The sequence below is a fragment of the Salvelinus fontinalis genome, chromosome 27 (assembly GCF_029448725.1).
Source record: "Salvelinus fontinalis isolate EN_2023a chromosome 27, ASM2944872v1, whole genome shotgun sequence".
NCBI classification, from domain to species: domain Eukaryota; kingdom Metazoa; phylum Chordata; class Actinopteri; order Salmoniformes; family Salmonidae; genus Salvelinus; species Salvelinus fontinalis.
Window position 1 is genome coordinate 15,892,094 of NC_074691.1, and position 27,966 is coordinate 15,920,059.

The 27,966-nt window shown below is 45.8% G+C and overlaps 1 protein-coding gene across 3 annotated transcripts; it reads left to right on the top strand.

The window, feature by feature from the left end:
* The first annotated feature begins 18 nt into the window (after window positions 1-18).
* gtf3c2 (general transcription factor IIIC, polypeptide 2, beta) lies at window positions 19-27,428 on the top strand. 3 transcript variants are annotated; one of them, XM_055884982.1, is made up of 20 exons: window positions 19-279; window positions 1,039-1,487; window positions 1,789-1,902; window positions 2,043-2,412; window positions 2,745-3,060; window positions 3,225-3,319; window positions 3,458-3,535; window positions 3,664-3,762; window positions 3,896-4,123; window positions 4,284-4,395; window positions 4,628-4,745; window positions 14,432-14,463; window positions 14,682-14,811; window positions 14,983-15,127; window positions 16,560-16,721; window positions 16,922-17,009; window positions 17,218-17,346; window positions 22,488-22,658; window positions 23,760-23,867; window positions 26,144-27,428. In XM_055884982.1, exons 2-20 carry the CDS (start codon window positions 1,055-1,057, stop codon window positions 26,357-26,359), a joined length of 3,144 nt encoding a protein of 1,047 aa, XP_055740957.1. In that variant the 5' UTR covers window positions 19-279; window positions 1,039-1,054; the 3' UTR covers window positions 26,360-27,428. The 3 variants fall into 3 exon arrangements, with proteins under 3 accessions (XP_055740957.1, XP_055740959.1, XP_055740960.1); XM_055884984.1 differs by having other exon boundaries at window positions 19-236; XM_055884985.1 differs by lacking the exon at window positions 19-279 and having other exon boundaries at window positions 1,263-1,487; window positions 2,129-2,412.
* Window positions 27,429-27,966: the final 538 nt, after the last annotated feature.

Sequence of the window (27,966 nt, forward strand, 5' to 3'; positions counted from 1 at the left end):
GCATTAGTGAGGGTGATGCACCAGCTGCACAAGCTCTGGTTGTATCCACTTTGGCACAGGGCCCCACCTGTGGCAGGAAAGGTGTATTGCAGCCATGCACCAAGGTAATATTTAGTTTCGAACAGAAGGGGGCAGCAGTCTACCGGCCAATCTCGTCTATTTGGTCACAACAAATAAGGCGGTCTCCAGCTAGATCCACGCTCTACAGAATACCGATTGAGAATATTACAGATAAAGTACGTTATTGTTGCTGTTTGCGGCGATAAGGACTTTGAATCGGTAACTATAGTTTCTAATTTAAGTGACCGTATATCTGTATTTCATCGTAACCTAACCATATTGGCACGAACATGGGGATTCGAACCGGGGGTTAGAGGACAGGCGCGAGTCAGGCCAACTGGGAAACGAGGTCTATAAACCATGAGCCACGGGATAGTATAGAGCCTTGGAAGAAATGTCTGATGTCTTTTGTGTTGTACGAGTCTGCGCGGTTAGCGAATTTTTACCACAGAACCTGTCCCAGTCGGTATTATGACAGACGTCTCAATAAAATATATGTACAGTAGCTAGCTACATAGCTAGCTATCTTGTAGCATATTGACATTAGCTAGCTAACCCCGGACACTTCCTACATAAACTTGCTGTAGCAAGTGTGTAAGTAGCAACTGTAGCTAGTTATGCCATAAAAGTCCAGTTCGCTAACGTTAGTTTTGTCATCACTAACAATTTGTCAGTTTTTTTACTACTTTTAGTCGATTATCGATTTGAATCAATCAGTCAGTCAATGCAAATCAGTCAGTGGCCCATACTCCCACATTTGGGTAGGCTAGTTGGCTACTACATGTGCCCTCGAGTCATCTGCCAAATATGAGTGATGTGATTAACTAGCCAATAGCCAGTTTAGCTAACTAGCAAGAAATTGTATCATGCAATATGCACTGCAGTCATTCTGTGAAATTTGCTAATAAACTACGGTATCCACTGTCCCATGTTTCAACTGGTGAAGTCTCTCCCTCTCTCTCTCTCTCTCTCTCTCAGGTATGCTGTAGGACGTATGCCTGTGACAGAGAGTTGCACAGTGAGGCTGTTGAGGCTGCCTCTCACCAAGAAGAGTTGCTCAGTAAACTTGTCTAGGCTTTCTGTGATAAAGAGGTGCTCAGTAAGGCTGTCAAGGCTTCTTGTGACAGATAATTGGTGCTCCGTAAGGTTGTGTAGGTTACCTGTGACAAAGAAGAGGTGCTCAGTAAAGTTATCTACTCTGCCTGTGACGCAAAAGTGTTGCTCAGTAAGGTTGTCTAGGCTGTTGATGGCAACCATTGCCCAGAAGTTGGGCAAACAGGGTAGCGAATCCATGGGCTTACCCCATGGAGAGGAGACAGAGGAGCAGACTGATCCACACAAAAAGCCTCAGGCAGAGGCGCAGACCAATCCACATGAAAAACCACAGGACACCAATGGGGAGGCTGTCTGTGCTGCATCTGAACAAGGTAAGCAGAGAGAGAGTGACACTGTTTAATAAAGTGAAGTGTCCGAGGACTCCCTAAAAACATGCTTCAATACAGCTATGAGCAGAAGTGACTTTTCACTAACCCTTTAACTAACCTTAACCTAATTCTCTTAACCTGCAACGATAATTCACCTAACCTGCTGTGCAAGTTCTCCTAACCTACTACAAAAACAGTCACTTCCTGTCATATTTGTATCGAAGTGGTGTGTTTTTAGGGAATTTTGCGTTCCATACTGCATGTAGTGGAGTACAGACCCCGCCATGTTCCTATGTTTCCCCAGGCCAGGATCTGCCTCCAGAAGAGCTTCCTGTACCATCTTCCACCCCGGGAAATCGTCTACAGAGAAAAAGAGTCCCTAATCCGAAATATCAGCGAGAACCAGACACGACCAACCGTGAGTGCCTGAACTTAAATAAACTGGTTATTAATATTGTGTACTAGCAGTAGCCTAATATATGCCGAGATGATAGCGTAAACCAACTTGCCTCTTTTGTTGCTCTGATTTTATATTTTGGTAAATTTGTTTCTGCATAGTACAATGTCCTGACTCAACAAAAAAGCCAAGGAAAAAGATGGGCCTGAAAATATCCGTAGTCTCTAACACAGAAACTGACCAGCAGGAGCCTGACAAAAAGACCCCAAAACCGAAACCCGCCAAAAAGACACCTGCCAAAAAGATACCACAGAAAAAGGCACCACAGAAAAAGCCAGTGGTCTCGAGCATAGACAGTGACAAGGGGCTTATCAAACAGACCGCTGCCAAGAAGACCTCTGCCAAGAAGATACAAAAGGAAACACCACAGGTCAACTCCACGCCCGCCCCTGCAGTCCCGGAACTGAGGGAGACCCCAGAGGAGCCTGAAACCACCCCTAGTGGCAGACCCAAGCGGAGGGCAGCAAAAGCGTATGTGACATCATCTAGTCCCCCATCATTTTGATTCTGTTACACAAGTAAGCAGTCTTTGATGGTAATGAGATGATCCTATACAGTATGCCTATTAGTGGAGATTTCAGTGAATGAGCAGTAGTATTATTCTTGTTTGGCCTGTGTTTTATACAGCTACCTTTGACTCCCTATGCTTTTTCAATATCTCATTCACTTTTGAGTGTCACGATTATAAAACAATCAGAAATGGCCACCAAATCAAACTTTATCTTTTCACATCAAAAGCAATTTCAGTTTGGAAAAAGTCATGCTCAATTGACCCATTGTTGTATGTTTCTGTTCCATCTCAGTGCATTGCAGTACCTCCATACCCTGGCCAAGGAGGTATACAACCAACCTGACAATGGTACTAAGAACGACTGGGAGTCTAGCCCAGTCCCCAGCCCCAGCTCAACCCAGCCCCAGAAACGGACCAGAGGCAAGGGCAAGAAGAGGAAGGCGCCTGATTTTGACAGTGACAACGCCGCAGAGGATGTCGACTTTGTTCCAGAAAATCAAGACACTGAGGCGGAAAGTGAGGATGAAGATACTCAAGAAGACTTAGACTTGGAGAAGAGGCACACACCACTGAAAGACCTTAGATCCAGACGCATTTCCAGAGGTCTTGTGAGTGGCATTTTTTTTTTACAGTAGATTGTGATAAATGGACTAGCAGACAGAGAGATATTGAGAGGGATTTTGCCCACTAGGCGACCACAGTCTGAGACCAATGACAAGCTAAATTATGACTTTTGTGTTACCGTTGTCATGTTATATTTTTTGTCACTCAGTCAAGTCAAGTTCGATACCATGGTAATTCCCCCAATGGACTGTCAAACAACATGATGGGACCCATCTGGATGTGCACCAAAACCACCAAGACCTTGTAAGTGGCTCACCTGTCTTTTATGTAGCAATAAAAAAAAAAGTAGGTTTTATTGCTTACTGCCAGTAGGGGGTGCTCAATGCATTACATTATTCACTCCTGGGTCTTTGGTCCTGGCTCTTTCTGTGTGTTTGACAGCCGTGATGAACACTGTAACGAATGGGTCTTTGCTGAGTGGATGCCTTCAGAGAAGGATTGGCATTGCTTGTCGGACAGGTAGAAATGTCATTACACATTTGATTATTACATTATACTTGATCTTCCGGGGAAAAATATTACATGTATCTCACATACCGAGTAACCCAGGAATACATCAAATGTTTGGTATGCGTTTCCCCTACCAGTGAGGCTGAGAAGTATCTACCGCAGGAGATGATGTCAACAGCCTTCACCTTCTCCAGAGAGGGCATCAGGGAGGAGACTCCTCTGCACAGAATGAAGAGGTAGATCCTTTGTAGCGCAATTTGTAAATGTGGTGCTTGCAACACCAAGGTCTTGATCAAGTCCTTGAGATACTTATATATATATATATATATATATATATATATATATCTCTTACTGTTGTTTATTGTCCAGGTTTGAGTGCCTGCCACCCCACCCTGAGCGCTGGGACATGCTATTCTATACGGGTGGCCCGGTGTGGGCCATGGACTGGTGCCCCTCCCCCGATGGCGCCCCTGCCAGCCAGTACGCTGCCATCTACTGCCACAAGAACCTGGACGACCAGCACAGGATGAATGAGTTGTACACCAAACCTGGACTCATCCAGATTTGGGACCTGGGACAACTCCAGTACAACACCAGGTAGGAACCATGGAAATGGGCCAGTTAATGGTGATCAGTGTAATATCAGTCTTTCTCTATCGCTACAATCTTCTTGATGTTTCTACCTTTCTCTGGGCTATTTCCCCCCACCATCTCTCTGCTCCATCCGTTCACTCTCACCCTCCTCGTCTCTCCCCAGTCCCCAGTCCTCTCCACGACTGGCTTATGCTATTGCCCAGGATAAAGGCTTTGTGTGGAACCTGAAGTGGTGTCCAGGAGGAGCCTGGGAGCTGCCCACCACTAACAGGAAGGTAGGAACAGCATCACACAGAGATACACAAAGAACTGGCGTGTTAAATCAACATCAGTAATGTATGTTACTGCATAATGGCTCCATGTGACTGTAAAAGAGAACTGTATAAAACACACAAAAAAATATAAAATGTATGACTCTCTGATCCTCTCTCCCTGTGTCTCTCTTTCCTTCTCTCCTCCCTCTCTCTTTGTCTCTCTCTTTCCTTCTGTCCTCCCTCTCTCTGGCAGGCCCCTCATATGCCCAGACTGGGTCTCCTGGCTGCCTCCACATCAGATGGCCACATCACTATCTACAGCCTGCCTCACCCCGACACACTAATGGCCCGCAGGAAACACACCGCTAAAGGTTAGCATGCTCGTTTAAAGTGGAACTGACAGCGTTTTAACTACTTTGCAGATATGAAACAAACAGACAATCATAATATAAGTAAAAAAATATATAAAATTCCCAGTTTATTCTATTTGGCGTCGATCAAATGGGTGAACAGGCAGGCAAGTTCCCATTCAGTTGTCAAAACGTGGGTTGGGACAAGCATGCATTGGCAGGCAAGCTGCAGAAGGACGAGCAGGCGACTATTCCCCATCGTTTATCAGTGGAATTTGTACGACCAACTGCAAGCTGAAAATGTTTGAGAGGGTTCATCTACTGTCCCCTTGTTAGATTTTAGCTAATCTCGCTCTGGCTAGCATTATTTGTTGATCTTGTGCATAGGCAACTGAGAGAGCCTACCTTTTCATGGTTGTCTATGCCTGCGACAAACCATCAAACAGGCAAAGCATCAATACAGGGCTAAGATTGAATCATGCTACACCGGCTCCGACGCCCGTCTTATGTGGCAGGGCTTGCAAACTATTACAGACTACAAAGGGAAGCACAGCCGCGAGCTGCCCAGTGACACGAGCCTACCAGACGAACTAAATCACTCCTATGCTCGCTTCGAGGCAAGCGACACTGAGGCATGCATGAGAGCATCAGCTGTTCCGGACGACTGTGGGATCACGCTCTCCGTAGCCGACGTGAGTAAGACCTTTAAACAGGTCAACATACACAAGGCTGCATGGCCAGACGGATTACCAGGACGTGTGCTCCGGGCATGTGCTGACCAACTGGCAGGTGTCTTCACTGACATTTTCAACATGTCCCTGATTGAGTCTGTTATACCAACATGTTTCAAGCAGACCACCATAGTCCCTGTGCCCAAGAACACAAAGGCAACCTGCCTAAATGACTACAGACCCGTAGCACTCACGTCCGTAGCTATGAAGTGCTTTGAAAGGCTGGTAATGGCTCACATCAACACCATTATCCCAGAAACCCTTAGACCCACTCCAATTTGCATACCGCCCAAACAGATCCACAGATGATCCAATCTCTATTGCACTCCACACTGCCCTTTCCCACCTGGACAAAAGGAACACTTATGTGAGAATGCTATTCATTGACTACAGCTCAGCGTACAGCACCATAGTACCCTAAAAGCTCATCACTAAGCTAAGGATCCTGGGACTAAACACCTCCCTCTGCAACTGGATCCTGGACTTCCTGATGGGCTGCCCCCAGGTGGTGAGGGTAGGTAGCAACACATCTGCCATGCTGATCCTCAACACTGGAGCCCCCCAGGGGTGCGTTTTCAGTCCCCTCCTGTACTCCCTGTTCACCCACGACTGCATGGCCAGGCACGACTCCAACACCATCATTAAGTTTGTGGACGACACAACAGTGGTAGGCCTGATCACCGACAACGACGAGACAGCCTATAGGGAGGAGGTCAGAGACCTGGCCGGGTGTTGCCAGAATAACAACCTATCCCTCAACGTAACCAAGACTAAGGACATGATTGTAGACTACAGGAAAAGGAGGACCGAGTACGCCCCCATTCTCATCAACGGGGCTGTAGTGGAGCAGGTTGAGAGCTTCAAGTTCCTTTATGTTCACATCACCAACAAACTAGAATGGTCCAAACACACCAAGACAGTCTTGAAGAGGGCACGACAAAGCCTATTCCTCCTCAGGAAACTAAAAAGATTTGGCATGGGTACTCAGATCCTCAAAAGGTTCTACAGCTGCAACATCGAGAGCATCCTGACTGGTTGCATCACTGCCTGGTACGGCAATTGCTCGGCCTCCGACTGCAAGGCACTACAGAGGGTAGTGCGTATGGCCCAGTACATCACTGGAGCTAAGCTGCCTGCCATCCAGGACCTCTACACCAGGCGGTGTCAGAGGAAGGCCCTAAAAATTGTCAAAGACCCCAGCCACCCCAGTCATAGACTGTTCTCTCTACTACCGCATGGCATGCGGTACCGGAGTGCCAAGTCTAGAACAAAAAGGCTTCTCAACAGTTTTTACCCCCAAGCCATAAGACTCCTGAACCGGTAATCAATTGGCTACCCAGACTATTTGCATTGTGTGCCCCCACCCCCAACCCCAATCCCTCTTTTACGCTGCTGCTACTCTCTGTTTATCATATATGCACAGTCATTTTAACTATATATTCTATACATTCATTCATTCATACATACTACCTCAATTGGCCCGACCAACCAGTGCTCCCGCACATTGGCTAACCGGGCTATCTGCATTGTGTCCCGCCACCCACCACCTGCCAACCCCTCTTTACGCTACTGCTACTCTCTGTTCATCATATATGCATAGTCACTTTAACCATATCTACATGTACATACTACCTCAATCAGCCCGACTAACCGGTGTCTGTATGTAGCCTCGCTACTTCTATAGCCTCGCTACTGTATATAGCCTGTCTTTTTACTGTTGTTTTTATTTCTTTACTTACCTATTGTTCACCTAATACCTTTTTTGCACTATTGGTTAGAGTCTAAGTAAGCATTTCACTCTAAGGTCTACTACACCTGTTGTATTCAGCGCATGTGACAAATAAACTTTGATTTGATCAATAGACTGTAAAGTTCCCAAAACGTGGTATTTATATATTTGCATTCAGGTGTATGTTGTGCCTTTTGGCAAATGCTTTCTACCGATCTAAAGTCGCGCTCTTGCTACTGCCTGTAAACACACAGTAGGGCCTGTGTAAGCAGCTGAATTTGTCACTAGAATCGTTTACCAAAAAGGACACTGGAAGAGTCTGAAAACTCACAAAATATTTTTGGCAACACTGCCGTGTGGCAAATGGCTTATTTGTATAAAGGCCTAGTGTATCTCTGATTGGCTATGGTGCACCGGTCTGTGTAGAGTCCGGTCCTGGATAAGATATGTTTTTATTAGGTTTTTTATACTGTAGTGTCTACTAATTGTCCAAACGCATGTCTGCTTTCACACTCTGGACGACTGTGTGATCATACTCTCAGTAGCCGATGTGAGCATGACCTTTAAACAGGTCAACATTCACAAGACCGCAGGGCCAGACGGATTACCAGGACGTGTACTGAGCATGCGCAGACCAGCTGGCAAGTGTCTTCACTGACATTTTCAACCTTTCCTTGACCGAGACTGTAATACCAAATGTTTCATGCAGACCACAATAGTCCCTGTGCCCAAGAAAGCGAAGTTAACCTGCCTAAATGACTACCGCCATGTAGCACTCCCGTCTGTAGCCATGAAGTGTTTTGAAAGGCTGGTCATGACTCACATCAAAACCATCATCCCGGAAACCCTAGACCCACTCAAATTCACATACCGCTCCAACAGATCCACAGATGATGCAATCTCAATCGCAGTCCACCCTGCCCTCTCCCACCTGGACAAGATGAACACCTATGTGAGAATGCTGTTCATTGACTACAGCTCAGCATTCAACACCATAGTGCCCTCAAAGCTCATCACTAAGCTAAGGACCCTGGGACTAAACTCCTCCCTCTGCAACTGGATCCTGGACTTCCTGACGGGCCGCCCCCAGGTGGTAAGAGTAGGCAACAACACATCTGCCACGCGTATTCTTGCCACTTAGGGGTGCTTGTTTAGTCCCCTCCTGTACTCCCTATTCACTCATGACTGCGTGACCAAGCACAACTCCAACACCATCATTAAGTTTGCTGACGACACAGCAGTGGTAGCCCTGATTACTGACAACGACGAGACAACCAGGGCGGAGGTCAGAGACCTGGCAGTGTGGTGCCATGACAACAACCTCTCATTCAATGTGAACAAGACAAAGGAGCTGATTGTGGACTACAAGAAAAGGAGGGCCGAACATGCCCCCATTAACATCGACGGGCTGTAGTGGAGTGGGTCGAGAGCTTCAAGTTCCTTGGTGTCCACTTCACCAACAAACTATCATGGTCCGAACATACCAAGACAGTCATGAAGAGGGCACACCAACAACTTTTCCTCCTCAGGAGACTGAAAAGATTTGGCACGGAGAGTGCAAAGCTGTCATCAAGGCAAAGGGTGGCTACTTTGAAGAATCTCAAATATAACATATTTTGATTTGTTTAACACTTTTTTGGTTACTACATGATTCCATATGGGTTATTTCATAGTTTTGACGTCTTCACTATTATTCGACAATGTAGAAAATAGTACAAATAAAGAAAAACCCTTGAATGAGTAGGTGTGTCCAAACTTTTGACTGGTACTGTATATACTAGACGTTGTCAGAGGAAGGTCCAAAAATTTCTCACCGACTCCAGTCACCCAAGTCATAGACTCTTCTCTCCGCTACCGCACGGCAAGCGGTACCGGAGCGCCAAGTCTAGGTCCAAAAGGCTCTTTAACAGCTTCTACCCCCAAGACATAAGACTGCTGAACAATTTTTCAAATGGCCACCCGGACTCTTTACATTGACCCCCCCCCCCCCCCGCCCTTTGTTTCCACACTGCTGCTACTCGCTGTTTAGTATCTATCCATAGTCACTTTACCCCTACTTACATGTACAAATTACCCCGACTAACCTGTACCCCCACACATTGGCTCGGTACTGGTACCCCCTGTATATAGCCTCGTTATTTTTATTTTAGTGTTACTTTTTGCTGTATTTTTTATTTTATTTTGTAAATATTTTCATAAATGCAGTTCAAGAAAAAGAGTTAAGGGCTTGTAATTAAGCACTTCACTAAGGTCTACATTTGTTGTATTCAGCACGTGACAAAAACATTGATTAAATGTTTTTCTTTAACCTTTATTTAACGAGGAAAGTCATATATATTGCTATAGAATTTTCACTAGTGACTTACTCTGTCATTCCCAAACATTCTATGAAAATGTGAAAATGATCATATCTAAGTGCTCGCTTGTCAAAAATATTTTAAAAAGGCATAGAATAGAATATTTAATGTTGCTAAAACGCTGTCAGTTCCACATTAACACACGATAGGACCAAAGCAACTAACAATTAAGACATATATTAGTAATTTGTGATAGATATATTATAACAGTAATCTATGTAGTAATCGAACCTACTCTGGTGTCGTAGTTGTATGTGCTGTCCAGAAGGGAGCAGTATTGCCATTCAACAGCCTGAACTTGGTCCTGCAGAAAAGCTGGAAGTCTTTATAAAATCCGTTTTCATGCTGCTCATTGAAGTGGACTTTTTTGTTGCCAAGTCACATAAGTACATATTCACTTCATTTTAGTTTGTTTATGTAAGGGCACATAAACATCATGTTATTATTAAATCATATGCCTTGATATTTACCATAAAAATCTATTGGCATCTTCCGTAATAGGTGTGTGTGTGTGTGTGTGTGTGTGTATGTGCGCATGTTTTAATTTTCCTCGTATGTCCCTACACATTTCTGTCGCCCTCTTCCTGCCTCTCCAAATCTCCCCTGGGATCACATGATCTTTGACCAAGTTAATAGTCCCTCTGTTGGGGCTGGGCTCCCCCCCCACTGCATTATTCTCCCATTGTCCTGCTGATGCATGGACTGTCCACACCACGAACACTGCATCTTCACACAACTAACACTGTGTCCTTTTGCTTCCGTATGTTTGTGTGAGTGTGTGCTCATCCTTCTATTCATCTCTGCAGTAGGTTGAGAGAGAGATGGAGGGAGGTGACAAAAGGAATGGAGGGGATGGTAGGGTGTATAGGGGCAGGCAGAGGGTGAATGGGGGGGGCCGCACCATATTCCTACTGTGTAAACAGTGGTAGATTTCGTTGTAGGAAGTCTCGCTTGAAGTGCGTGTTCTAATAGCAGCCAGCTGTCCAATTTATTAGCAATATGTTGCGGTTCAGACAAAAGTTGTATTCTGACGTTCCTAGAAGTTATACATGTACTTTTATTGGTAGGAAACTTTTTTTTTTGTGAAGCCGGCTATATTGCAGTATGGTTATTTTCCGTCGCCAAACACCAGAACGATGCACAACTCGGGGAGTCCAACCAATACACATACTCCCGATGGTGTGTCCTAAAGCTAGGGGATCCTGTTTTCTGATAACAATACCTGCAGTACCGAGGTCTGCCATGAACTTCAGTGGCTTCAATGAGAAAGGCAGTCTTTCTCCTCTGGTTTATCATGAGGCGACATCGATATTCACTCTCATCATAATGGATTCACAGGGTTTTACAGATGAAAGGACTTAACCCACATTCTAATTCTAATGACTTTTACACCTCAGTGACTGAGCTGTAGATGTTTTAGTAGTGTGTAGCAACAGTGAGCGCTTGGCAGTTACAACAGATACCGATAGATTAGCTGTATAGTATGGTTACTATGTATAACTAAGCAATAATATACCACAGCTAACGCAACGCGGAGTGCCTGGATATAGCCCTTAGCCGTGGGCGGCAGGTAGCAAAGTGGTTAGAGCATTGGGCCAGTAACCAAAAGGTTGCTGGATCAAATCCCCGAGCTGACAAGGTAAAAATCTGTCGTTCTGCCCCTGAACAAGGCAGGTGTTCCCTGGTAGGCCGTCATTGTAAATAAAAATTTGTTCTTAACTGATTTGCCTATTTAAATAAATAAATAAATATCTATATATATATATACACCAAACCGATAAGGTGCCTTATTTGTATTCTAAACTTTTTAATATCTATATATATATATACACCAAACCGATAAGGTGCCTTATTTGTATTCTAAACTTTTTAACAATGTAATTAGACCAGTAACTTTTTGGTGTTATTGTCATACCCATACGGTCTGTCATGCGGTCTGATAAACCATGGCTTTCAGCCAATCAGCATTCAGGGCTCAACCATCTGGTTTATAATTAAGCAATAAGCCCCGAGGTGCCTTATTGGTTACCAATGTAATTGGAGCAGTTAAAATACATGTTTTGTCATACCTGTGGTATACAGTCTAATATACCACGGCTGTCAGCCAATCAGCATTCAGTGCTCGAGCCACCCAGTTTATTTTATACCATAGACTGTAAGGAGTGACTTGATGTAGCATTGGAGAGGTAAATGTCTGAGTGTTTTGCTGTATCTCTTACAGATGACACTGCTCTGTCCTGTTAAGATTAAGCTCACTACATTGGTCAATTGCACACAAGGTCCAACTGAAATTTGACTTCTGCTTTTAACCCAACCCCTCCAAAAGACACACATGCATACAGATACAAGTTGTTTTGGAGAGGTGTGGGAGGCTGCCACACTGGGCACTGTTGTGATTTGATACCAGCAACCCTCTGGTTGCCAGCTCACTTCCCAACAGATGTTTTTTGACCCAGGATTCGAACTGGCAACCCTCCAGTTGTTGACTTGCCTCTCTAACCGCTTGGCTACCTGCCATACAGTCTACTCCCCTATAAGGCTCAACAGCCTTGGGGGCGATGTGATAAAGACTATGGTCATTAGGTCGATGATGTTTATCTGGCCCATCCATCATTTACACTAGAAAATACCTGCTGCATCCCTCATAGTTGTGCCAACTTGAAGTTAACTTGAATTCTAATTCTGTTTTTCAAAGCAGAAGCAAATGAACCATTTCAGCAGGATACACTCATAACTGCACACATACCTACACACACACACATACAGACACAGGGTAGCCAGCCAGGCAGGGCAGGGCTCACTCCAGGAGATAAGAGCAGCACTGCAGAGAGGGTCTGATTCATGGACCTGTCTAGCGTCAGGACCTTGCATTTTTAGCCTTGTTCTTTCTATAGCACCGGTCGTCATTTATCACTCTGCCTTAAAGGTTTTATGTTTATAGAGTCACAGCTTGTAAGTGTCTGTCAGCCCTATTCAGGCAGTTCAGAAAGCTGGAGTCATTCACTATGGGGTCAGAATGCTCCCTTCAGTATATCAGGTTGGGGCCAAATTTTACGGTGCTCCTTTTGAGCAGTTTGTGGATGCAGAATTGTTTTTTTTTTTTTTTTTTCAGTGCCCAAAATCACTGACTGTTCTTTTCCTCTTTTAGTGCCCTTTCTATCAGTTAATTGTTGTCATGCCTCATTGTACACAGTTCCACAGCAGCCTCTCCGCATCCCCCAGGTTTCTGAGCTGGAAGATGAAAGGTTACAGTTCATAGTCAGTGCCCTGAGAAGTTACATTTAGGTTTTTGGACTGTTGAGGGGGAACGCTGGGCCCTGGCTAGCCGTCCTTCATGTCCTGCCAAGAGCTAGTCTGGGAGAGCCTAGCTGGGTCACTAAACTGAACTATGAAACCCTCAGAGTCACAGCAGGACGGGACAGCCACACCTGTGACGAGTGACATTTAGGGCCCCTTGTGCTGCCTTTATGGAGGGCCAGGTGTGAGGCTAGGAGAGGGAATGTAGTGAATTGTCTACATTTAGCCATGGAGCTAGAGAAATGGGGGAGGCTTTTAACAGACTGATAGAAAACACACCACATCGGCTGGATGAAATGCAAATTAGTTCATCAAAAACCCATTCTGTAATGCCGTCGCTGTAATTTAGCATTAATGTGAGCCAGCCTTGTTTCTGTTCAGAAGTGACAGGGTTAAGGGATCAGATGCTTGTGCGTGTGTGCGCTCACTATCTGCGAGACTGTTTGGGGCAGATAATTACAAATAGCTTTTGGTGTGCGTGAGAGTGCCCGTAAAAAACCTGTCGGGTAAAAAAAAAAAGGGCCTATCTCCTCCTTGCTCAATGAAGATAATTTACTAGCTCGTTCCATCAGACAAGGATCTATAATTGAAATGACAAAGAAGATGCATCGCTACGCAGTTGTTAGTGTTGGAAGCCATGAATTTCAGCCTAGTACCCGACACCTTTCTCCCCCAAACCTGTCACTCACACAGGCCTCAATCAGCCTATGGGGAAGGGAGGCTGCTGTGTTTGGGTGGAGGGGGTCAAAGATGGGGTGGGGGGGCAGTGAGGCGTGATGCTGTATCGACCCCATCGACCTGTAGGGGGTGGAAGAGGTGGGGTAGAGAGGAATGAGACCACAGGAGAGGTAGCTGGACCGGAAATTCTCCACAGACTAACACTACTCTGTCAGACACCCAACCATTGCCGTATTCCTCCTGTTAGATATAAAGTGTCATGAACATTCCAGTATTGTACATATTCCAACGCCATGTTGTTATTACAGCCTTTTGTAATAAATAAATAAAGCTTCAGCCACAAATGCCTCGGTATCAGGCTAGTTTAAGTGGCTGAGCTAATAGACCGACAGATGCAGGATCCTAACAGTAGCCTGACAGTAGTCAGATCTCTGGACACATCCAGGGAAGGAGACTGGTTCTCTGGGTCTGGGCCAGCAGAGTGGCCAGTCAGATCTGGTGTAATGCCAGGAGAAGAAGGTTCAGACTCTTGAGTGTCTGCTTCTGTTGAAAAACAGTAGTCAGACGGACAGACAGTGCCATGTCCAGTCAGTGGTTGAATGGCCCTGGGCCCCGGGACACATCCATCTCGCAGAGCAGATAGACACGGCCTGGGATTCTGACGGCTAGACGATTTTTAACACCAGACTGTCTTTGGAGAGGGACTGTGATTGCTTGTCTCTGTCTCTCTCTGTCTCAGTGTTGTCTGACTGCACTGATCACAGGGTGAATGAGATTGTTGATTTAAGTGTGTGTGTGTTCACACTCCACAGCTCAGTTTGTTCAATTACAATCCGTAATAAATCTGTGTTCATGTATTGAGTTCCCATTAATAATCATAGAGTTAATAAATAATATTCATGTGTTTCCCAATAGGTGGAGCCTGCCCAACACTGATGATCTGCCAGGTAGGCTAATATCTGATCTCTCCTCCTCATAGAGAAGACTACAGATGTATGCGTTTTAATTAGCCCAAGTGTCATCTTCAACTCTCAGCAATTATGAGAAAGAGAAAACACTGTCCACACACAACATGTTTTATTTGAAATCTTTGAGATGCTTGTCCTGCTGGTGTGTACAAATCTAATTGTCATTCGTCCGTGTGTGTGTGTGTGTGTGTGTGTAGGTACAGGGTGTGATCACTCTGAAGCGGGGCTCCTTCAAGACCAACCACGACGAAAAGAATAACCAGGTTCTCTCCATGGACTGGCTGCCTGTCAAACCTCACAACATCCTGGCTGCTGGCTTCTATGATGGTATGACTACAACACGTCATAGTCCAGGATGCCAATGAGGCGGGTGTCCTGTGGTGTGACTGTCACCTTTGCCCCAACTTCAACCTTTCTAGTCAGTGTTCTTGAGCTTACAGACTCGTATCCAGGTACTCCTCCAGCTGTAGTACATGTCCTGTTGTCTTCCCCCTGCAGGTACGGTGGCCCTGTGGAACCTGTCCAGTAAGTCTATTCTGCAGCGGGTGCGCGCTCCAGACCGCTCCTTCACCCTCTACCCCTACCACTGCTTCATCGCCCACGACAACGCCACCCGCGCCCTCAGTTTCTGCCACGCATCCAGGTAAGCAGCCGATCAGAGCGGAGGATTCAAGGACCTGTCTCCAACCACTAGGTTCCGAAAGCCTACCCAGCATCACGACCAACTGCACCAAAGCTGTAGCAAAAAGCCCATGCAGTATGACATCAAGCTCAGAGACCAGAGCCACCATTACCATTCTGAGCATGTAGAATGTAATAAGCAGTGACCTTTTGGCAGTGAGCTCCGCGCTGCGCCATGCGGCTGTCTGAGTCTGCTGGAAGGTAAGCAGCAAAGTTGGTTTTCCTGGCTGGGTGGTGCAGGGAGGGAGAGAGGAAGGGAGAGCAGGAACAGTGGGTGGTGGATGAAGCCAAGTGTAAAGCTCACGTCGCACCTCGCTACCGCTCTGGATTTCTAATAAACACACTCTTTCTCTGCTAAAACACATTCCCATTATTGGAGGATGGAGCGGAGAAGTACACCGATGGTGGATCTGCGGGCAGAGAGGAGGGGAAGGAAGATTTTGCGCTCTGTGATGTCGTGACTCGTGTAAACATGTCGACGTGTGAGGGTGGAGGTAGGGAGGGGGGCACTCAGCTGTCAATCCTGCCCCACTCCAGATGCTCTGTCGGGTACAGACTCTAGAGGGTACGTTCTTTTGGCAAGGGGCCCGACCATCCTGGTCATATAGTCTCATGAAGGCAGTGGCAGCACACAAACTGAGCACCAGACACCGCCATGCAAGACAGCCTCTGGAAGTTTCACGCCTATCATGGACGAAAGGGATGGGATCTACCCTGGTCTGGTACCAAACAATGCCACTCAGTTTACTGGCTAGTGCGCAGTGCCCCTCCTTCTCATAGCACCGCCCGGTAGTAAGGTGTAGAAGAAGCGTAGCCTCCCGGGCCATGCATCTCCTGTGTAACAGAGCAGAGAAATCAAATTGGCTAGCTAGTAGAGTATGAAGGCAAGGTGTTCCTCCTCTTATTTCACTCCTCAGTCGGCTGCGTACTGAACAACCACCAGCGGCTTCTAAACCAGGTTTATTAGAAAGCTGTAAAGATCTGCGGCAGTATCATGAGTCACGGGTTAGAGTGCAACATTGATACACCGTAGCAGCGGGTTATTCTCCAGTCTATGGGCTGGCGTTATGGAGACACTCGGGGGCCCCACTGGGTTGTTTGGTAGGGGACAGACTGCAGGCATCCATCTTATCTGGCTGGGTTTTAATGAGGGATAATGAAGAGCTACTGTACAGGACACTGGGCTGGCTGGCTGGAGCTGTCCGCTCCCACGTTTCTTCCTCCTCCATTTCCTTCTCTTTTGTGATGAGACTGTCTGCCATCTTCTCTCTGCCTTTTCTACTCTCCATCAGATCCTCGGTCTTTCCTGTCCTCCCTCCTGCTGTTCTTTTCTCTCCTTATTCCCTCATCTCATCTCCTCTCTCCTCCCTCTCCTCTGCCCTTCCTCCTCCTAGAGACCTCATGGTGACGGCGGGTGATGACAGACTGGTGAAGATGTGGGACCTGAGGAGGACCTGGGAGCCCTGCCAGTCCTTCAAGCGCTTCCTCTCCACCGAGGCGGCCTGGCCCCTGCACTGGGCTGGGGTCTTCATCTCTCAGGAGAGCACCTATGCCACGTGAGTCTCTCTCCTTTCCTCCTTCCAATTCAATCGACATCTTACCTCTCCATTGTCGTCTCCTACCCCCCCCCCCCCCCTCATTCCCCTCTGTGTGTCTTGTGTAATCTATACCTTGTGAAGGGTGTTCTATTGTATCGCGCTTTGATCTTGGTCTGTTTTGTCAGGGGACATGTTTAATTTTTCGTGTCCCCCTTCAGGTTTGGCCAACATGGACTCAATTACTTTGACTCGGGGTATCTGGGCTTCAAGCCACTCTTTCTGGTACCACGGAAAGGGACGATGTGGGTAAGTGGGGAAACTGGGACAGAAACACGACCAATTCCACTGTAGTCCCTACCACTATTCACTTCTGTAGACTGCTTATACCTCTCAAATACTTCCATATCTGTTTTAGTGTAGAGGGACGAGGGGTTGGGCTGATATTGGGCTACACACCATTTCTTGGTCCAACCCCCTTCCTCGTGTTGATTGGTCCATCTTGGTATTTCTGCAGAGCCTGTCGATCTCTGATTGGCTGAACACAGCTGTGACGGCGGACTCGGTGGGAGACGTGATCATGGTCCTAATACCCAACCTGTTCAACAACCCCTGCTACCTCAAACGATCCATCGATCGCAGATTCGTAAGTACCCTGTCCAGGCCGGCCTCGCACCACACACAGATATCTCCAAAATTAGCATTTCTAAAGTCGCCATTACAAACCGGCTGGTTCTAGCCCTGAATGTTGATTGGCTGAAAGCCGTGGTATATATATATATATATTTTTTATTTTTTATTTAACCTTTATTTAACCAGGTAGGCAAATTGAGAACACGTTCTCATTTACAATTGCGACCTGGCCAAGATAAAGCAAAGCAGTTCGACACATACAACAACACATAGTTACACATGGAGTAAAAACAAACATATAGTCAATAATACAGTGGGAAAAAAAATAAGTCTATATACAATGTGAGCAAGTGAGGTGAGATAAGGGAGGTGAAGGCAAACAGATATATGTATAAATAAATAAAAATATAAAAAGGCCATGGAGGCGAAGTGAGTACAACACAGCAAGTAAAATAAAAACTAAAAAAACACTGGAATGGTTGGTTTGCATTGGAAGAAAGTGCAAAGTAGAGACAGAAATAATGGGGTGCAAAGGAGCAAAATAAATTAATAAATAAATACAGTAGGTAAAGAGGTAGTTGTTTGGGCTAAATTGTAGATGGGTTATGTACAGGTGCAGTAATCTATGAGCTGCTCTGACAGCTGGTGCTTAAAGCTAGTGAGGGAGATAGGTGTTTCCAGTTTCAGAGATTTTTGTAGTTCGTTCCAGTCATTGGCAGCAGAGAACTGGAAGGAGAGGCGTCCAAAGGAAGAATTGGTTTTGGGGGTGACTAGAGAGATATACCTGCTGGAGCGCGTGCTACAGGTAGGTGCTGCTATGGTGACCAGCGAGCTGAGATAAGGGGGGACTTTACCTAGCAGGGTCTTGTAGATGACCTGGAACCAGTGGGTTTGGCGACGAGTATGAAGCGAGGGCCAGCCAACGAGAGTGTACAGGTCGCAGTGGTGGGTAGTATATGGGGCTTTGGTGACAAAACGGATGGCACTGTGATAGACTGCATCCAATTTATTGAGTAGGGTTTTGGAGGCTATTTTGTAAATGACATCACCGAAGTCGAGGATTGGTAGGATGGTCAGTTTTACAAGGGTATGTTTGGCAGCATGAGTAAAGGATGCTTTGTTGCGGAATAGGAAGCCAATTCTAGATTTGACTTTGGATTGGAGATGTTTGATGTGGGTCTGGAAGGAGAGTTTACAGTCTAACCAGACACCTAGGTATTTGTAGTTGTCCACATATTCTAAGTCAGAGCCGTCCAAAGTAGTGATGTTGGACAGGCGGGCAGGAGCAGGCAGCGATCGGTTGAAGAGCATGCATTTGGTTTTACTTGTATTTAAGAGCAGTTGGAGGCCACGGAAGGAGAGTTGTATGGCATTGAAGCTCGCCTGGCGGGTTGTTAACACAGTGTCAAAAGAAGGGCCAGAAGTATACAGAATAGTGTCGTCTGCGTAGAGGTGGATCAGAGAATCACCAGCAGCAAGAGCGACATCATTGATGTAAACAGAGAAGAGAGTCGGTCCAAGAATTGAACCCTGTGGCACCCCCATAGAGACTGCCAGAGGCCCGGACAACAGACCCTCCGATTTGACACACTGAACTCTATCAGAGAAGTAGTTGGTGAACCAGGCGAGGCAATCATTAGAGAAACCAAGGCTGTCGAGTCTGCCAATGAGGATGTGGTGATTGACAGAGTCAAAAGCCTTGGCCAGGTCAATGAATACGGCTGCACAGTATTGTTTCCTATCGATGGCGGTTACGATATCGTTTATGACCTTGAGCGTGGCTGAGGTGCACCCATGACCAGCTCTGAAACCAGATTGCATAGCGGAGAAGGTGTGGTGTGATTCGAAATGGTCGGTAATCTGTTTGTTGACTTGGCTTTCGAAGACCTTAGAAAGGCAGGGTAGGATAGATATAGGTCTATAGCAGTTAGGGTCAAGGGTGTCCCCCCCTTTGAAGAGGGGGATAACCGCAGCTGCTTTCCAATCTTTGGGGATCTCAGACGACACGAAAGAGAGGTTGAAGAGGCTAGTAATAGGGGTGGCAACAATTTCAGCAGATAGTTTTAGAAAGAAAGGGTCCAGATTATCTAGCCCGGCTGATTTGTAAGGGTCCAGATTTTGCAGCTCATTAAGAACATCAGCTGACTGTATTTGGGAGAAAGAGAAATGGGGAAGGCTTGGGCGAGTAGCAGAGGGGAGGGCAGTGCTGTTGTCCGGGGTAGGGGTAGCCAGGTGGAAAGCATGGCCAGCCGTAGAAAAATGCTTATTGAAATTCTCAATTATAGTGGATTTGTCGGTGGTGACAGTGTTTCCTATCTTCAGAGCGGTTGGAAGCTGGGAGGAGGTGTTCTTATTCTCCATGGACTTTACGGTGTCCCAGAACTTTTTTGAATTTGTGTTGCAGGAAGCAAATTTCTGCTTGAAAAAGCTAGCCTTGGCTGTTCTAACTGCCTGTGTATATTGGTTTCTGGCTTCCCTGAAAAGTTGCATATCACGGGGGCTGTTCGATGCTAATGCAGAACGCCATAGGATGTTTTTCTGTTGGTTAAGGGCAGTCAGGTCAGGAGAGAACCAAGGGCTATATCTGTTCCTGGTTCTAAATTTCTTGAATGGGGCATGCTTATTCAAGATGGTGAGGAAGGCATTTTTAAAAAATGACCAGGCATCCTCTACTGACGGGATGAGATCAATATCCTTCCAGGATACCCCGGCCAGGTCGATTAGGAAGGCCTGCTCGCTGAAGTGTTTCAGGGAGCGTTTGACAGTGATGAGTGGAGGTCGTTTGACCGCTGACCCATTACGGATGCAGGCAATGAGGCAGTGATCGCTGAGATCTTGGTTGAAAACAGCAGAGGTGTATTTGGAGGGCAAGTTTGTTAGGATGATATCTATGAGGGTACCCGTGTTTACGGAATTGGGGTGGTACCTGGTAGGTTCCTTGATAATTTGTGTGAGATTGAGGGCATCAAGCTTAGATTGTAGGGTGGCTGGGGTGTTGAGCATGTTCAAATTTAGGTCGCCTAGCAGCACGAGCTCTGAAGATAGATGGGGGGCAATCAGTTCACATATAGTGTCCAGAGCACAGCTGGGGGCAGAGGGTGGTCTATAGCAGGCGGCAACGGTGAGAGACTTGTTTTTAGAGAGGTGGATTTTTAAAAGTAGAAGTTCAAATTGTTTGGGAACAGACCTGGATAGTATAACAGAACTCTGCAGGCAGTCTTTGCAGTAGATTGCAACACCGCCCCCTTTGGCCGTTCTATCTTGTCTGAAAATATTGTAATTGGGGATAAAAATGTCTGAATTTTTGGTGGTCTTTCTAAGCCAGGATTCAGACACGGCTAAAACATCCGGGTTGGTAGAGTGTGCTAAAGCAGTGAACAAAACAAACTTAGGGAGGAGGCTTCTAATGTTAACATGCATGAAGCCAAGGCTATTACGGTTACAGAAGTCATCAAAAGAGAGCGCCTGGGGAATAGGAGTGGAGCCAGGTACTGCAGGGCCTGGATTCACCTCTACATCACCAGAGGAACAGAGGAGAAGTAGGATAATGGTACGGCTAAAAGCTATGAGAATTGGTCGCCTAGAGCTACTAGAGCAGAGAGTAAAAGGAAGTTTCTGGGGGCGATAAAGTAGTTTAAAGGAATAATGTACAGACAAAGGTATGGTAGGATGTGAATACAGTGGAGGTAAACCTAGGTATTGAGTGATGATGAGAGAGATCTTGTCTCTAGAAACATCATTGAAACCAGGTGATGTCATCGCATATGTGGGTGGTGGAACTGAGAGGTTGGATATGGTATAGAGAGCAGGGCTAGAATCTCTACAGTGAAATAAGCCAATAAACACTAACCAGAACAGCAATGGACAAGGCATATTTACATTAAGGAGAGGCATGCTTAATCGAGTGATCAGTAAGGGTCCAGTGAGTAGAGGTTGGTTGGGGTCGTGGCGATCCAGACAGCTGGCCGGGTATATGGCTATCGGTAGCAGCATAGGATGGAGGTCTGTTTGTAGATACCTCGTGCGTTTCCGTCGGTAGGTTCCGTGTAGTGGGGTTTTGTTCAGATAGCAGCCGATAAGACAGCTAACGATTAGCGGGCCTCAGGTGAGCGTTCAGGTAACGTCGGGACGGAGGTGCCGGTTGGATAAATCCCTCGGGCAGATAACGTCGGCAGTCAGTCGTGAAGGCCCGGTGGGGTTCCGTATCTGCAGCAGCAACAAAAGAAACGGGTCCGGATGGTGATGGAACTCCTCAGCTGGCTAGCTCCAGCATGATTTGAGTTTGCTCCGGGGTCGACGTAAGCCAATAGTCACACGGTATGCAGCTAGCTAGCTGCGAAATCAAGGTGCAAGTGTCCAGAGCCTGCGGTTGGAATCGGGGGAAACTGAGAGAAAAAAAAAGTCCCGGAATGCTCCGGTCCGAGTCGCGTTGCTCAAAAGTGCCGGTAGATTATCGAGCTAAAGGAATAGCTGATGACCGCAAAACGTGGGCAGCTGAAACACCAACGCTAGCCAGCAAACCGGCTAATTTCGGGGCAGCTACAGATTAGCTTCTGGCTAGCTATCGGAGTAGCTTCTGGTTAGCTTTCAGGCTAGCTTCTGAATTAGCCCCTGGCTATCTTCCACGATGGATTTTCAGATTGAGGTAAATAATACTTATTGTAATTGGTGAAGCGGGTTGCAGGAAAGCTTTTGCAGGAAAGCTTTTGTAGTTGAGTTCTTGGATAATAAAATAAATAAAAGATATGTGAAGAAAAGGTGTAAATATATATATATACAGGACACGACACGACAATACGGAAATACGGAAAAGACGTCTGAACTGCTAAGCCACCTTGGATGTCAGACAGTATACCACAGGTATGACCAAACATATATTTTTACTGTTCTAATTACGTTGGTAACCAGTTTATAATAGCAATAAGGCACCTCGGGGGGCTACGGGCTGTATCAGGCTTTCCGCCTTGTGTCGTGCATAAGAACAGCCCTTAGCCGTAGTATATTGGCCATATACCGTAAACGCCCGAGGTGCCTTATTACTTAATTATACACATATTTCATGACATTGACTTACACATTAAAGACTGCAGTATGAATGTTAATCGAAAATGGGTCCATCTTTTCACTTCAATCACATTTTTTCTATTCTTTCAGCCTGTGTTCAGAACCGAAATGGTCCAATTGAAAGAAGAAGTTGAGGAGAATGAGGGAGGAGTTGGAGAGGAAGGAAGTGGTTCCACCAGTAACGGAACATCTCATCATACACCTCAGACCTACAGAGAGACAGCCAAGAAGTACTACCTCCACTACCACGACATGGACATGGTGGGTTAGGGTTAATACAGAGGAAGGAGATGATGAAGATACTGTCTACGCACAAACACATTTGGCTGTTTGAGTGTGTGTTAAATTATGGGATACCCGGTGTGCTCTCTCTAAGCACAAGACTGCCTAAGCTCTGCATTGTAGGGGATTGTGTGTTTGTGTGTCAGGACCAGACTGCAGTCCATGAGCAGCTGATGACATAAACCTGCCCGGTGTGTTTATGCACAGAGCACATGTGTTCTGCTAGACCTAATAGATTTATTAGATGAGTTGTATCTGACACACCTGAGGGAACTGAAGGGCCCAGGGCGCATCTGCAAAACGCCATCCCTGCTCACACGCTGGTGCCGTCGGTTTCCACGACAACCCAGAAGTGCACCTAGCTGTGGCCCTTAGCGACGGCCGACTCCTGGGTTAGGACTTGATTAAGTGTCGCACCCTTCATTAATTTATACCGCGCCCTCCTTCCCCCTCTCCCTCGCCACCGCTCCTCTCTCTAGGGCTCCTCCATCTGTTCCCCTGCCTTCCGCTCCACCGGCCCTGTCACTGTCCTGCACACACACCACCCCGAGTCGCCGTGGCCTAAGCACGTCCATTACCCACAACCCATCAGGCCACGGCCCACTTATCTTTGACGTATGTCACCTGACTAGGGCCTTTTGTTAGGGAGGGAGGTGCCAGGGCAGTGGAGTTAATTCCTGCTGCTTGACATAACGCTCCACTTACTCAACCCCTGAGAGCAGAGCTATCTTGGCCTCAATCTGTCTCCCCGGCTGTCCAGTGTGGGAAACAACATGCTAGGGTCGACTCTTTGAGGCTTCAGAGGGCTGTGGCATTTTACCATGTTCTGTTTTATGTTCATGTCCTCAACTCAACAGTCACACATCCAAAACTAGAAATATCCATCTTCCAATAAAACATAGCAAACCTCTCTTCTATCTCTGCATTAACGCAGAGATGGAAGAAATGGTAAAAAAATATCTATCTAAATTCATCTTAATTGGTGATACAGTGAGGATTGTTTGATAGCTCTGTATTTGGGTGTGTCAGTTTTGTGGTGTTTTAGCATGTAATCAGACTATTGAACTCTTTCTCTTCCAGAGAACGTTTAAGAATGTCCAGAGCCGAGCTCCGTGGAAGCACATGCAGGTTGCAGAGGCCAAAGGGGGACTGTGTCTGGATCTAATGCCTTTGGCTTCACTAACTAAGGTATGTCTAAGAGTTTAAAAAAAACATGATTCTCTGACTGCATTCCACCTTGAAAAGCTCTTCCGTAGTAATGTTTTTACTTGCTGGAGCAGCCAAGCTGAAAGCTGTGTGAATGTGATCTCTTCTGACTGAAGTTATCATCAGACCCCCCCAGTCTGCATTAGGCCCAGCTGGGATAGAGCGAGAGGGAGAGACTCTGATGGCCAGGCAGCGATAAAGACAGAAAGTAATGAGCTGTAAAATGAGGAATGTGTCACCCCGGGTTTCATTGGAGGGATGCGAGGAGAAGAGTGCCATAGGGATGATCTGTAGTTTCACTGTGGAGTGATGGAAACGGGTGTGATTCTCCCAGGTGACACGGAGGAGAACCGGAGGCCACTATTCATCATGGCAAAGTCACTTCTTAAACCAGCCTGTTGTACCACTGAGCCTTTAGTCTTATTTGAAGTGCATTTTCTTGTGCCTTCCTCGTATGTTCAGTAAAGTACAAGTTTTAGGCAACTATTTGAACTTAGAACTATTGCATAGCTCATTGGTTATTCACAGAAATCGCTTTTAGAGGGCCACAGCGACTCGTTGACAAACATTTCCAATTGAGGCACTATGCTATAACAGTGATGGCAGCCCATGGATTGGTCATGGAGCCAGGCAGTGACTCTAGATTAGTGCTAATAGAAATATCAGTAGTGGTGTTATCTAGTCGAATGATGCTGGCCAGGCAGGATTAAGCTGAGGTTTGAGCAGATCTCCTGATTGGGAATTGATCAACTGGGTAAAGAGTTGCATTGAAGCTCAACGCTGTTGTCAGAGTCCATTAGCCCTCTCTTAACATTAGCCCTCTCTTAACATTAGCCCTCTCTTAACATTAGCCCTCTCTTAACATTAGCCCGCTCTTAACATTAGCCCGCTCTTAACATTAGCCCGCTCTTAACATTAGCCCTCTCTTAACATTAGCCCTCTCTTAACATTAGCCCGCTCTTAACATTAGCCCGCTCTTAACATTAGCCCGCTCTTAACATTAGCCCGCTCTTAACATTAGCCCGCTCTTAACATTAGCCCGCTCTTAACATTAGCCCTCTCTTAACATTAGCCCGCTCTTAACATTAGCCCGCTCTTAACATTAGCCCGCTCTTAACATTAGCCCGCTCTTAACATTAGCCCGCTCTTAACATTAGCCCGCTCTTAACATTAGCCCGCTCTTAACATTAGCCCGCTCTTAACATTAGCCCTCTCTTAACATTAGCCCGCTCTTACCATTAGCCCTCTCTTAACAGGGCTCCTGAATGGCGCAGCGGTCTAAGGCACTGCATCTCGTTGCAAGAGGTGTCACTACAGACCCTTGTTTGATCCCGGGCTGTATCACAACCGGTTGTGATTGGGAGTCCCATTGGCCCAGCGTCGTCTGGGTTAGGGGAGGGTTTGGCCGGGGTAGGCCGTCATTGTAAAATAAGAATTTGTTCTTAACTGACATGCCTAGTTCAGTAAAGGTTAAGTAAGTAATAACCCTAACAGCAGCCATGGTTTCAGAGAGCGGAGCTGTGGATTTGGTCGCGTTAAAGTAACTGTCCAGTGTCTGATTTCTATGAAATATGACCTATAAATAATTACTCTGAGTTAAATAGTTTTCCATTCCCAAAATTGTGATTAAGTATGTTAAAAAGTATATTTTCTGTGTTGGAATGGTGTGGGCGTATACCGGTCATAAAAAAATATTCCTGAGTATACTGCTGATTGGCCAGCTCATTCTCCTCATTAGGATGATATCCTATTCCTAACTTTGAGGTGTTTTAAGTTTTTTTAAGTGTTCTACAATTTATGCTTGTGCTACAAAAACAGCATAGGATGAGTCCACAACATAATCTGGGTATGAGTTAACAGAATATGACCATTTTAAAAGATTTTCACTGGACAGTTACTTTAACAGCAGACTTACTCAATCTCCACTGTCTCAAGTACAGTACCTACACTGTTATTTATTGGTTGACAGGCTCACCTTATTCCCTCATCCTTGCCGATTCCCTTTAAACATGTTATGTATGTTTTATTGGAAGATGGATATTTCTAGTTTTGGATGTGTGACTGTTGAGTTGAGGACATGAACATCAAACAGAACATGGGCATTTGTATCCAGTTAGTTGCACATGCAGGAATCAAAGCTACAAGTCTGGTGTCTCAAACACCATGCTTCAAACAACTGAGCCATCTGTAAATAATCCTAAACAATCATCTGTGTGCTCTGACTGTTCCCACCCTGTTCTCCTTCTCTTCTTTTGTAGGTCCGTTTCAACCCCAACCTGTGTGCCCAGAGCTGGGTGTTGTCTGGGGGCCAGGCAGGCCTGGTAAGAGCCCACTGCCTCAGGGCCATGAACAGCTCTCACATTAACAAGATGGTGCAGGAGAGCCAGGCCCAGTTCAGCACCATGTTCCCCCAGGACACGACAGACAGCCAGGGGGACGCCAGTGCCGTCAGACACACCACAGAAAAGCTGTAGGTTCCTGGACGTCTGCTCCCTGTAGCGCCCCCTCAGTGTACTGCAGTGTACACCACTCCCAACTTCCTAAGGACTCAAATTAGGGCTTCATTCTAACTTTGGATCCACACATAGAACTTCCATGTCAAAATGAGATTTTCATGGAAGTTTGAGTTACAGGAGTGGATCTCATGGTAGGATCCAGCTCCCAAGGAATGTGATTGGCTGCTTTGTTTGGACAGTAAGCCCACTGTGTTTTTATCTTCTGCAAGACCACAATGTTTTTATATTTAACTTATTTCCAGATGAAAAAACACATGCTATTTTGCTAGAACTTGTAAATGTTTTACTATTATTTTATATAAACATTTTCTTTTGGTGTGAATACATTGTGAACTGAGGACTGACTTGAAGGGTTCTTATAGAACCCAAACTTGGCGTCATTGCAAAGCTATAGCACTTTAGGGTTTTTCTGTTCATTCATTCTGATTATATTCTGCCTTTCTTGCCGCTGTTCCTTTTCTATCACACACTTTCAGGTCCATGACTTCTGTATATCAGGTATAAACCATGTTTTAGATTTAGTCTTTAGTCTCTAAGTCTTTGTCTGTCAATGTCTGTTTATTAAAATTATATTTTCAGTCTTTTCTAAATCTCATATTCCCATATATTTTTTTCTCAAGTCTAAAGGAGTACCAAGGGCCTGGGTCAAGGCCTCCTGTAGTTAGTAAATGTACTGAAAGTCTGTTGTTAAGCGTGGACTTAGTTACTGTGATAAACGCCTGATGTGTGTAACTAATCATGGGTTATCTCTGCAGTGATCCATCCATGTGTGATAGAGGCTCCATTCTATGTGACTTATACCTCATTTAAGAGCTGATGATGGCGGAAAATGGTCCAGGGAGGATGGGACTCAGCGGTAATAAAACGGCAGCAGTAAAAGACTATTAGCAGTACTGCCTTATAGACTGCAGCTTTTCAGCGGTGAAGCATGATCTGTTCTCAGCTGATAGAATGGAGACTCAATGTTCTTTAGTTTATCATACTACTGTTCTGAAAATGTTCATGAATTTAAAAACTTTAAAATGGACTGGGCATCAATGATTTCAAAGTCACTACATGAATTACAATTGAAAAACCCATTTCATAAAGCTACAGACTGGACTATATTTAGTAACTTACTTTGGAGAGATGGTGATTGGGTATAAATTGGCGTTTGGTGGTCTAAATTCTGTCTTTAATTGCCATTTCCTGAAAGATACTTCCCACACGCCAACTCATTTTTTCAGCTTCAGAATCATCTGCATTCACCACATTTTGTATGGTTATTCTTAGATACACTCACCGGTCAGTTTATTAGGTGCACCAACCTAGTACCGGTCAATTTATTAGGTACATCCATCTAGTACCGGCTCAACCTCCCCTTTGCCTCCAAAACATCCTGAATTCTCAGGGGCATGGATTCTACAAGGTGAGAGAAGTTTGTTGCTCGATTGGTATCAAGGGACCTAACGTGTGCCAGAAAAAACATTCCCCACAACATTATACCACCGCCACCAGCCTGTACCAGGCAGGATGGTTCCATGGACTCATGCTGCTTACGCCAAATCCTGGGATTTGTCGGACCT